Source organism: Centropristis striata, chromosome 3 (genome assembly GCF_030273125.1).
Source record: "Centropristis striata isolate RG_2023a ecotype Rhode Island chromosome 3, C.striata_1.0, whole genome shotgun sequence".
Lineage (NCBI taxonomy): Eukaryota > Metazoa > Chordata > Actinopteri > Perciformes > Serranidae > Centropristis > Centropristis striata.
The window spans coordinates 15,712,806-15,725,719 of record NC_081519.1 but is presented as its reverse complement, the minus strand read 5'-3'; the positions used below and the strand labels follow the sequence as shown (position 1 = coordinate 15,725,719).

Sequence of the window (12,914 nt, the reverse complement as noted above, 5' to 3'; positions counted from 1 at the left end):
CAACCTATGCCCTTTAACCTCAAAATGTGTGTGTGAAACATTTGTATCTGGAGGAGTGTGCGCGCTTACGCGCGCATATGTGTGTGTGTGTGTGTGTGTGCGTGCGTGTATCTTTCACTGTTATTACATTAAATGACCATTGTGTGTGTGCGTGCGTGTATCTTTATCTGTTATTACATTAAATGACCAGTGTGTGTGTGTGCGTGTGCGTGTATCTTTAACTGATATTACATTAAATGACCAGTGTGTGTGTGCGTGCGTGTATCTTTAACTGTTATTACATTAAATGACCAGTGTGTGTGTGCGTGTGTGTATCTTTATCTGTTATTACATTAAATGACCAGTGTGTGTGTGCGTGCGTGTATCTTTAACTGTTATTACATTAAATGACCAGTGTGTGTGTGCGTGCGTGTATCTTTAACTGTTATTACATTAAATGACCAGTGTGTGTGTGCGTGCGTGTATCTTTAACTGTTATTACATTAAATGACCAGTGTGTGTGTGTGTGTGTGTGTGTGTGCGTGCGTGTATCTGTAACTGTAATCACATCAAAACATCAAAGCGTGGGGTCGACCAATCAGAGCAGAGCAATCAACGGAATTAACAGCTGTGGAATCTTCTGGCAGAGTGAAAGCAGCCAGAGGTGGGCAGAGTGAAATTTCTGGCCTCGAACAGAAAGCATTTTTGGCAAAACCATAATACCTATTATTGATCCGACTTCACTTTGAGCGTCCTGAGTTCTTCCTGAACCTCTACATATGTTTTTTTTAAGAAAAATGAAAAAATAGCTTTGTTAGAGCGATCTAAAAAAACAGTTCAATCTCACTTTTTCCGAAATCTTCCTGCGTTTTTAATATGGGACCCAATGAGGCTGTTGGTGGTTTTGGTGGCGCATCTTTGCGTCGTACGCCCAAACTATAACTCTGACAGCTTTACCAGAGGATTGTGAGGGAGAAGACAAATTTTCCTACATTTCTATGTATAAATTATTTCTGTAGAGTGGAATTTGCGGCCTGGAGTGCAGTTTTCAAATGTATTTTTTGACAGTTTTACCTCTCTCTCTACACTCTGAGCGATGACATCACACACTCTGACACGAACATTCCGTGCAATACACACCCATTATAATCTCAGAATTTCTCCCAAAATTATCATGGTCGTTGAACAGGGATTGATAAAAAACTATATGACCTATCGAAACGTGGATTAATACACCGATACACAAGACTTGCGTCTACTGTTTAAAGTTTAAATGGAGTCTCTAGGTGAAATTATGCCGGAGAAGTAGACGTTTAAAAATCTCCAATTATTGTTCTTTTTCGCTAATTTTTTGTCGGCCGTCCTTTTCATTTCAATGCAAAATTTTGGGCAGTTTTTCGCGATTTACGTCGCGAAAAATTCGTATTCTGTAGAGAAAAGTAATAGCACTCCGATCCCGATCAAACCGCACGTTTTGATATATAATTTGTCCTGCAACTCTTTAAGTTGTAGGACTAGTAGCGGGACGAAATTGCGTCCGGAAGAGGAATAAGAAGAAATCCACAGTATAACAGTAGTGCTCGGTGCGATTGCCCCGAGGCCCTAATAAATCAAGTGAGACTTTTTGCAACCAGTGGAGTCTCCCCCTGCTGGCCATTAGAAAGAATGCAGGTTTAAGCCACAGGTATTGGCTGACATACCAGATCTTCCATTCTAACCTCCACAATAAAAGCCCTAGACATATACAATGCCAAACTGATCACTAGAGGAAACTCAAATTTACTCAGAGCATTTTGATAATAAGGGAACAAAGTAAAATAGCCTAGAGTAGCTTCGGCTCAGACAGACTGCCAGATGCCGTTCAGGGTTAATAGAATCGCAGTAGTTAGTGTTCTGCCTGCTTTAATCTATTGAAATCATTTATTGAAATGTTGAGACTGTTGCAAATTCACGTCTCTGTTGGTGTGGATAGATTTTGAAGTGAAATCAAATACAGTGCATTCTTAAGTTGTTTATCTGTCACCCCTTGGCGTGCCTTTACTCCAACTGGACTTCCTAGTTTTATATCATTCATTCACCTATAACTTAAACAACATGCACTCACCAAAGCAGCCTTCTTGACTGTTTAAACAAAGGGCTATTTTCACCGCTTATGGGGGAAGAAATTCACAGCATGGAGCAACTCCCAGTTACTTCAACTTGCAGCTGAGTCACATCACTGCTGCAGGATCATGATGTAGCTGCACCATGTTGAGGGAGACAATAGTTGAGAATGTATTTTGCTTCAATGAGATGTCCAACACAGAAATACATTGTGAATACATTTGGATATAAAAATTTTACGTTAAAGTCACGCTGGATGCATCTTATATTCATAAGAACTGGGTTTATAATTGCATCTATTCCGCATATAGTGATGACACCCACATAAATGGGAAGAACATTGATTTCCACTGCCACAGAAACATCACAATACAAAAACTACCACCACCATTTTCAAAATGTTGAGAACAAGATTACACCAGAGAAAGCCTTTTTTTTATATATATATATTATAAAAACCTGAACATATGGAGGGAGACCACACTGGAGGTGTTTGTCATTAAACCCTTGCTGTATATAGTGGTGGGAACAGTAGTTCTTTTCAGTTTACTGAATCACTAGAATCCATTCATTAGAAAGTACAAAAGATTTGTTCACCGAATCATTCAGTGCTATGACTGCATATCAGTCCTCACTGAGCTTAAAAAACGGCAGAGCGTTCAGTTCTGCCACTAAGTGAACTAAGAACAGCCATTCGTGAAAAAGCCAATGAGCTGAGCATTTAGTTGGATAAAGATATATATATTGTTTTTTTTCACAAATATAATACAATAGTTGGCAGTTCTTCCTACCTCGAGACATAAGAGAGGGAGAGAGGGGATGAGCCTGAACGATGGCAACTCTCACATGGCTCCCGTTCACAGTACTAGTACATTCAGTGAACGTCTCACAGACTGCTGCCGAAGCAGAGAGCCAATCAGGATTCCCGTTCACTGTAGTTCCTTCAGTACACAAACCGAAACATTGACGGACCATGCATAGAGGGAATGGCAGTTCCTTGGAGAGGGCGAGGGGGAGCTGGTTGGTTGCCAACTGCCGGCAAAACACAAAAAGAAGAAAAAGAAAAAGAAAAAAGAAGAAGAAGTCTGGAGTAAGGGGTGGGCTTGAGCAACTCCATGCTCACACTACTGGCACTTACGGTCTAGAGAGACACCAGACGGACGAGTTCATCTGAAGTTGAGAAAAAACAAGAAGTGATCCAGAACGGTTCGTTCACCTAAGCGTTTTTTCGAAAGAATCCTTCATGATCGAGTCATCACTAGTGAAAAAGGTTAAATAAAAATTGCTTGATATCAAAGGGTCACACAGCATGCAACTTAAAAGAAACATCAGCACTTTGGGGAAAACGGTTAATCTCAAACTAATAAACACATCAGTGCTTCTTTATGTTAAGTGTTGGTGTCTGTTGTCCCACATGGGAACAGTGACAACGTGCTCAGTGTTGATGCTATTGACAGGATGGAAGAGACAGCCCTCGGAGGACCATATTTCTCTTCACTTTTCATGAGGTTAATATTTATTGACTTCTCCTTCTTCTACATCGACATCTCCAGCTGCAGTAATGTATACAATGCTTATCAAAATGCCAGCTGTCATCCTGTTCCCCATGCAGAATGCAAAAACAGGTCTTGTTAGTTTGTTATATCTGGTCTTGTTAGTTTTCCATATACAGGCACCAGCATTACAAGGGGTTGTGAAACAGCTCTGGGAGAGCTGTTTTCTCTGGTTTGACAAGAAGGCAGAATCTGACACACTCAACAGGAGAGTCAGAAAGAGAAAATCAACAATTTCTAGTTAATGAGATGACAGTGCCAGCCTGCTGGAAGAAGAAGGAAAAAAAAGGAGCACAGAACCTTTGAATTGAATTCTAATCGCAAATTCCTTTGTTTTAAAGGCAACTCAACTCAATGTCAGCTTTCAAAAAAATACTGTATAAGAACTTTGGAAAGTGCATTTTGACCACAAATTAAGAAAATGGAAAAAGAGGAATGGACATTTCCCTTAACGTTTTACCATGCACTAAAAAGCATGAAGTTACTCCATCCTATTTGCTTTGCATTGGTGAGAGCTGAACAAAATGGTGAGCTTCAGGAAGCTGTACAGTGACTCCCTGGTCCAGCCTGCAGCAGTGAAAGGACCCAATTAACCTTGACTAGATATTTGCACCGTGGGCATTCCTCACTAGTTCTGGTGTTTGGCAGACGAATAGATTTGTCTTAGCAGAGGGCAGTTTCACTTGTCAATCAAACCTGAAAATCTGTCTACTTGTGAAAGATTTGCTTAACATTTTTTCAACTTGGAACTCCAGCAGCTGTTCACGCCAATTAAAAGTGGGGTGCATGTCAGAAACAGCACATACAGGCCTGTGCATCCCAATGACCGAAAGATGTGAGAAAAATATATAAGGTGTAAAAGGAAAGCTGTCAAAAGGTGTTGTACATATATGCACTTCATTTTTCATGCTGAGGCAAGAGTCTGAATTTCACTGCTGCAGTGGAAGAACTATGACAGTGACTTCCAGAATTTGAAGTGAGCATCAATAATCCCCCCTCCCACTCTTGATTTCATGTTAGTTCCAACAGTCCAAGCCTGATCTACTGCCCTGCTGTCCCTTTCTGTACAACTGTTCAATGTTCTCTCCAGTTACCTCCATTTCCTTCCTCACAACTATAGTCAGTGTTTTGTCAGACTGATCTGTCTATAGTCATTTGCATGTCATCTGCATATTTATTTGCAGGAGGAGCCGAGGCATGGTTGGTGGCTCGTGCATGTGCGCTCAGTTCCACGCTGAACCTGGTGTAAGCACAGTTTGATACACGTGGAGGTGAGTTTGCGTAGGTACTTTTCTAGTTTTGGGAGTACGCCATCTTTCAGTATGAAAGCTACGCACTCTTTGATTCATGAGGTCCCTGGAGTTTAAAGACCTTGAGGAAAGTGCAGGTGGGGCGAGAAGCCAATTTAGTTTTCAATATTAGACTATATATCCCTTTTTGAGCAGAGATATGTAACTGGTTTTGCCTTTATAATGATACTCAGTTGTTTTTGATATATTAATAACACTGGCCCTTTCCTTTGGTATTAAACTAGATTTATGTCAATAATGTCATAAGTGATTGACTTTTGAGTTAAATTGTTAATATGTTTCTAATGTGTTCCTATCTTTCCCATTTTCCTAGTAATGTTATCAACTATTTCACACTATTGCATTATATTGTAAAATTGAACGTTTTTGACAAAAAAAAGCCAACTCTACAGATGGAAACTGTTTGACTGAGTATCATTTGGAGAGTTTATGTGTTCCTTTCAAACTAATGTATGCTGACTGGAAGAAACCTATTCCAAATTAATAAGAACATTTCAATACGTTCAAAAGGCTCTTTTCCTGAGTGATATGACCCAAAGTCATCTAAAATTCCATTATATAGCATTACAATGAGTCAGCTAGTGTTTATTCTGAAATAACACTGATTTGCATTATAATGAAGGAAAATGTCACCTGAGATTTCGACTTTGAACTGTTTCTTTTTTTTATTGGGTTGGTTCATTACATTGAAAGTTGTCATCTGTTGCACAGAGGATTAAAGCTACACAAACAATAGAAAGCACTTACTGTTGGTTTTGTTGATAATAAAAATGTGAAATAACACAGGTTTACCATATTTTTAATAGTTGACATTAATATTTGCAGTAATTTGTTGCACTGGTGCTGGTGGATACAGGCTGTGTTTGGTTTAATAGGGCTTTACTTTCTCACTGTCTAACCAGTATCTGAAATAACAAGCAGACCAACTAATAAACTACAGCCTGTAATACAAAATGTCTGTCGCATCAGTAAATTACTGCTGAAAAACCAATTTCTAAGGACTTATGGATTCCATTAAACATTCACTCCACCGCAGCTTTATGAGTCATCAATTTTCCATTTTGACTAACATCTTGTTGCATCTCACTCTGCCATTAAACAAACGAGTCTGCTAGTTCGCTTCATAACAGTTCTACCATCTGAGTGGTTTGTCTGCTCTCTCCGGCTTCAGCATCATCCATCATCCAGTGACTGCTGTGGCAGCCTGTGATATTACGCCTCAGGTGCAGAGGCCTTCAACAGAGCCCGTCCACCCTCAGGTGTTTTGTATTTGTCTCAACCCATGACTTCTATTGGATATTCAGAATATTTACGATTGAAACCTGGCTCTATTGTACTGGTCCTACTATTTCTAAAAAGACATTTGGTCAATTAGACACTGATCCCTAAATTCATGAACAAATCATATATTATATATCCATGTGTAGTGGTTTGCTACGATGGCCCTGAGAGCTCACAGCGCTGCAACTTAAGAAAACACATCTTCATCAATTTGACAACACAAGCACATCATTTAGAAAACGCGCTGCAAAGACCACAACACAACAGAAGTGTTTCCAGAGGACACTTAAAAGTGATGGACATGTTTGGACATGCATGCGATATTATCACGTTATTTCAAGAAAATGATAATTTCACGTAATAATGTTAGAACGTGAAATCATCACGGAGCCCGGAGCACTACTGTTATACTGTGGATTTCTTCTTATTCCTCTTCCGGACGCAATTTCGTCCCGCTACTAGTCCTGCAACTCGAAGAGTTGCAGGAGTAGTACTCGAAGAGTTGCAGGACAAATTATATATCAAGGCGTGCGGTTTGATCGGGATCGGTGTGCTATTACTTTTCTCTACGGAATATGAATTTTTCGCGACGTAAGTCGCGAAAAAATGCCCAAAATTTTGCATTGAAATGAATGGGACGGCCGAAAGAAAATGAGCAAAAAAGAACATTAATTGAAGATTTTCAGACGTCTACTTCTCCGGCATAATTTCACCTAGAGACTCCATTTAAACTTTAAACAGTAGACACAAGTCTTGTGTATTGGTGTATTACTTTGCGTTTCGATAGGTCATATAGTTTTTTATCAATCCCTGTTCAATGACCATGATCATTTTTGGAGAAATTCTGAGATTATAATGGGTGTGTATTGCACGGAATGTTCGTGTCAGAGTGTGTGATGTCATCGCTCAGAGTGTAGAGGGTGAGGTAAAACTGTCAAAAAATAAATTTGAAAACTGCACTCCAGGCCGCAAATTCCACTCTACAGAAATAATTTATACATAGAAATGTAGGAAAATTTGTCTTCTCACTCACAATCCTCTGGTAAAGCTGTCAGAGTTATAATTTGGGCATACGACGCAAAGATGCGCCACCAAAACCACCAACAGCCTCATTGGGTCCCATATTAAAAACGCAGGAAGATTTCGGAAAAAGTGAGATTGAACTGTTTTTTTAGATCGCTCTAACAAAGCTATTTTTTCATTTTTCTTAAAAAAAAAACATATGTAGAGGTTCAGGAAGAACTCAGGACGCTCAAAGTGAAGTCGGATCAATGATAGGTATTATGGTTTTGCCAAAAATGCTTTCTGTTCGAGGCCAGAAATTTCACTCTGCCCACCTCTGGCTGCTTTCACTCTGCCAGAAGATTCCACAGCTGTTAATTCCGTTGATTGCTCTGCTCTGATTGGTCGACCCCACGCTTTGATGTTTTGATGTGATTACAGTTACAGATACACGCACGCACACACACACACTGGTCATTTAATGTAATAACAGTTAAAGATACACGCACGCACACACACACTGGTCATTTAATGTAATAACAGTTAAAGATACACGCACGCACACACACAATGGTCATTTAATGTAATATCAGTTAAAGATACACGCACGCACACACACACACACACACACACACATATGCGCGCGTAAGCGCGCACACTCCTCCAGATACAAATGTTTCACACACACACATTTTGAGGTTAAAGGGCATAGGTTGCTGTATAAATAAATACTTGAAGAGGAATAGTATCAAAACATTACTAGTATTAATTGTTTGAAATCTCTGAAGAATCTCATCATAGTGTACACACACCGGCAGTAGCCCCCGTGGCCCTTTCAAAATTTCCCCCAGAGGAAATTTTCTAGTTATTATTATTATTATGATTATTATTATTGATAATAATAATATTATATTAATAGTATATTGGAGACATATAGTTGCGTTGCGTTGCGTTGCGTTGCGTTGCGTTGCGTCGTGTCGTGTCGTGTTGCGTTGTGGTGTGTTGTGTTGTGGTGTGTTGTGGTGTGTTAGTGTGAATGGTTTAAGAGAGAGATATGGTGCAGATGTTGCAGAAACATATTCATGATATATCTTATAAATATGTTAGCTAAAGGGATTTTATGGGTCTCTGGAAAGTCAATAAAAGGAAAAAGAAAAGTTTCATATAATAACAGTCATTATTACAATAAATACTAACATTACTTTAGTTGTTCTGAATTGTAGGTTGTGCACATATTGCAGCAGCCCTTTAAATAAAAGCCAGATTTATATATTTTGTTGAGTGTTACGCCTTACTGTCATTCACAGGTTGCCTTCTCTGAAATCTCTCTGTAAAAAACGTGGGATTTCCTGCCAATTGAAAAGTGTAATTGCCTACTCTGAACATTGCTACAGGTCATTGACTGTTTACAGAGATCTCTATTTCAACATGATTAATCCCACGCAGTACTGACAGTGTTTTATCTCTCAGCCTATTTGTAGTTGGGTAAAGACACAGATCATCATCTCCCTCTAGGAAAGGCAAGAAAATAAAAAATGTGTAGGCAGTGTCTGAATGGCGAAAATGCACAAAGGAAGCCCTGTGTATAAATACAGTGATAATAGCAATAGTCTTTAATCCATTATCCACTGTATCCATTTTAATCTGGCCTTATTTCACATTAAAAAGTGGAAACTTTTTGCACTAATTGCTTTTATTTTTAAACGTTTTAAAACATTTTTGTAAATGCCCCAGTTATTTTAACCTAAATTGCTCCCAATCGCTTTCATAGAGCCACAAAATCTTTGTATTCTCATCAAACTTTGATATATCTAGGCCACCTCTGTTTCCATGGCGAAATGACTAGAGAGGAATTGTGGCTCCTCATTTATCCACTCACAAGCTCAAAACACCACTGGGGTCATCCCTCATGTGAATTTTCTCCTCTTTCCCTCCCAGTCATTCACCATCCCCATAATGAGGGACTTCATTTGTTTCAATAGGCTATAAATCATGCTGTGTGGTGGAAATAAATGAGAATTGATCTCTCTTCCGTCGGCGATTCCCACACGAGCGCACCTGAGCAAGCCACCGGGCGATTAGAAGCTGCTGTTACAGTAATGGGGGCGAGAAAGACTGCTGAGGAGCCTGCAGTTGTGTGGATTCTTCGACGTTTTATAGCCTCCTTTATGTCTCTTTATTAAAGAACACGTTGAATATGTGTCTGTATTTGATAGCTTGGTAAAGTCCTCACTTTTCCACATTTTCACTGTTCTCTTTCTATCATGATACGCTGAGGCACTTCATTGGATCCCTGGAGACATTATTATTCAAAAGGGGATGTATATGTGTGGTGACAGCGATAGCCTCACCTTGAAACTCAAAGTCAACCTCCCATCGAGAGCCACTCACACTGTCCCTTGTGCGTCTGCAGTGCTGTGCCATATACATATGTACGGCTCCTATTAAGTGTGCCAACACATGACAGTACCTCCGACTGTGATTCTAATTACCGGCACACACACCTCAGCTGATTATTCCAATTGTTTGAGTATAAAAAGCACTGCAGATACAGCTTTGTGTCCTTTTGGCAGGTTTTAAAGTGAGGGCCAGTGTTGGGTCACTCATATATTATTAAGCAACTACTTCACTGAATTACAGCCAAATATGAATAACACAATCTAGACCAGATCTTCTTTTAAGTGCTTTTTAAAATTAAGTGGAGCATTGATGAAGGATTGCAGAGCAGGAAATGAAAAACTAAGAAAGACAGGAATAAAAATTAGAAATCGTTCATAATATGTAGATAAGTAGTTTTACCTGGTCCAGAGCAAAAGGACGCAATCACAGCCAGTATACAGACATAACTGAGGTAGGGCATCCACTCCAGACTGTCCTGGGATAAGAGAGTGGGAGAAATATTATTGGAATGACCGTAATCATTGTGTTGGCGGAAAAAAATTCAAAGTTATAAGTCAGTTCTGAGAAGGAATGTTACAACAAATATATCTGGGAAATTAATAAATAACAGCAACATCCTGTATTTTATTTTGCTTTTGTTAAAGCAGGCAACAAAAACATCAGGTCAAATGTAATCAGTACATTTGTATGATAATGTCAGAGATATTATATATAATATCATACACACGTAGTGGTGATGTACAGTATAATAACCTAATTTCCTGACAGTAGGAATCCTGATGGCAGGTTGTTCACAGTATAAGTAGCCTGTACAGAGCACCTATGTGCATTGAGAGGGCTTTTCTCTTACAGTATGTCTGGAATGAGGTCAGTGAAGAAGATTGGAAGTGGCTCACCTGGAAATTGAGAAACACTGTGAGTAGGCTGAAGAATGCGGCCATAGCAGAGAAACCGAAGATGAGGAGGGGTTTCCTGCCGGTTCGTTCTATCACTAAGCCCTGGGAACAGGGGGAAAAAATAACAGTGTTATATTAGAAGCATTTCATTATAAACCTATTTTTTCCCAGTAGCGTGGCTCCAAGGATCGCAATGTTTGTTTGTAGCTCGGGGAACCATGTTGGTCCAGACTGAAATATCTAAACAACTATTGAAATTTGGAGATGAATCCTAACTTTAGCGACCTGCCAACTTTACTTGTAGCACAACTCTGAATTTGCCTGTTTTTGGTTAAATATCTTGACAAAATGTAATGGATTGCCTCAAACTTTGATCGATGGTCATGGTATCCTGAGGATTAATCGTAGTGACCTTACACAACATAATTTGCAGTTACTTTTTTTGTTTCAGTTGGTTAAAATGTTTTTGCACACCTATGTTTAGTTTAAATCAAATCATTTGGTCACTAACTTTAATAACCTTGCTCTGAACATGTTTGTATTGCTGGCATTAGCATTCAACTCATAGCACTCCTATGCAAATACAACCTCACAGAGCTGGTCACTTAGCTGTACACCCAACCCAACTTTAACCCTGGATGAGAAAACGCAGCGCTCTCACTTATGTGAATGACAACAGTCTGGTGAAACAGGATGTGTCAATGCATCGGGTTCTGGCAGAAAATAAGCTGACACAGGTTTAATTCATCCAGCAAGGCCCTTTATCAATCAAATGTGTCAAAACACATATTCCTAGCAGGCGACAACCTGCCAGGTCTGAGCAGTGAGGCACACCAGAAAGTGACTTAAGCTGCATTCTACCAAAAATTCCAGTCGCTGACGGCGACTGCAAAAGCGTTTCGGTACATTCATTTCAATACAAAATGAGAAAACTTCTCACTTGATTTATTGTCTCAGATTTTTTCTTAGGACAACACTACGGTCTCAAACTCGCTAGTAAAAAAAATCTTCTTTAAGACAATTTGATGTTAATAGTGTAAATAATGGCCACATTTAGAAGAAAATAGAGGAATCGTGTGATTTGGGGCATGACTACCTTTGATTGACAGGTCACTAAAAAGGAATATAAGAATAGAAGCAGAACAATGCATATCCACGGCAACGTATCAATAAAGTTATATATATAAAAAAAGGCTGTTTACCAGTTTGGTCTCACACTGTAATTTCACTTAATGATAGTTTATTTGAATGTTTTGTTCATTAAAGATGTCTTGTTCAGCATTTGGTTGGACTAACAGACACTCCAAGGAGTCACTGTTCATTTTTCTGAGGTAAGTAACGTACATTTTGTTTTTGTTTTTTGCTAGCCAAAATGAACATCCCAGTTAATGCTAACATGAAATATCAGCAACTTCGCGCAGACAGGTTGCCGGTGTGGAGAGGAATATAGTTAGTGTCGTCAGATCCCTCTCGCTCCTCCACAGTCCAAATTAGTCTGCTCCCCCATTCCAAAAAAAAAATGGCTACACAAGATGGTGACGAGTGTAACGCTGAACTTGATGCCTCAAACGGGCCGTCTACAAACCAATGGATGACATCACCATCACTACACCCATAATTTAAACAGTCTATGATTCTTAGTAGATACTTTGTAAAGTAAAATTATTTATACTAATTGATTTGGTATTGTTGTGACGAAAAATAAAATTGTTTTATCACGCAGTGTAATGTGTTGTTGAGTCCTTTCTCTATTACATACAGTGTCATCAGAACCCTAAAAGATAATCTCTTGCACCAATTGGTTTTCTTAGATGATATTCAGTGTCTCACCAGTACTTAAAAACACCAACACAGCCGCTATATAGCTGTTCTCAGTCTGAACGCCCACTTAGTCCTGTAACAACATATTGAATTGTTTCCTTGTAGCAGATGAAACAATGAAACATGTATGATCTATATGTTACAAACTATAGGACAGTTTGTGCATTTTCTCAGCTTTGTATATCACACTGTGTGTGCCATATGGTAACATTCATAGACATGACAGATATAAAAACAGAAACTCATTTGAAAGCAAAGATTTGCTTAAGGAAGAGGAGCATATCACAGTTATTTGCTTAACCCTTCAAATCACCAATTCCAGTAGTTGGTGCTGGAGAATACACCATACATAATGCATCACAGGGTACAATACTGATACAAAACATTGATTTACTCATAACCAACACTGCATGTGGCTCATCAATAATTACACAGGCACCTCTCGCTCTCCACCAAGGTGTCTTTCTACTTGAGTCGCATTGTGGGACACGAGATGTGGGCCACACTCACGCCTCGACTGAGCCTTCTTCCATCGAAGCCTCAGAGCATTAGAGTATTCATGACACTGC

General features: G+C 39.3%; 1 protein-coding gene across 3 annotated transcripts in view; it reads right to left on the bottom strand.

The window, feature by feature from the left end:
• Positions 1-12,914, bottom strand: part of slc2a9l2 (solute carrier family 2 member 9, like 2) — a 122,898-nt gene that overhangs the window by 39,721 nt on the left and 70,263 nt on the right. For all 3 annotated transcript variants that reach the window (XM_059328582.1, XM_059328583.1, XM_059328581.1), the window contains exons 10-11: positions 10,525-10,626; positions 10,028-10,103 (exon numbers count right to left, since the gene is read on the bottom strand). In XM_059328582.1, the coding sequence (XP_059184565.1) occupies positions 10,028-10,103; positions 10,525-10,626 (178 nt within the window). The remainder of the gene's footprint in view (positions 1-10,027; positions 10,104-10,524; positions 10,627-12,914) is intronic.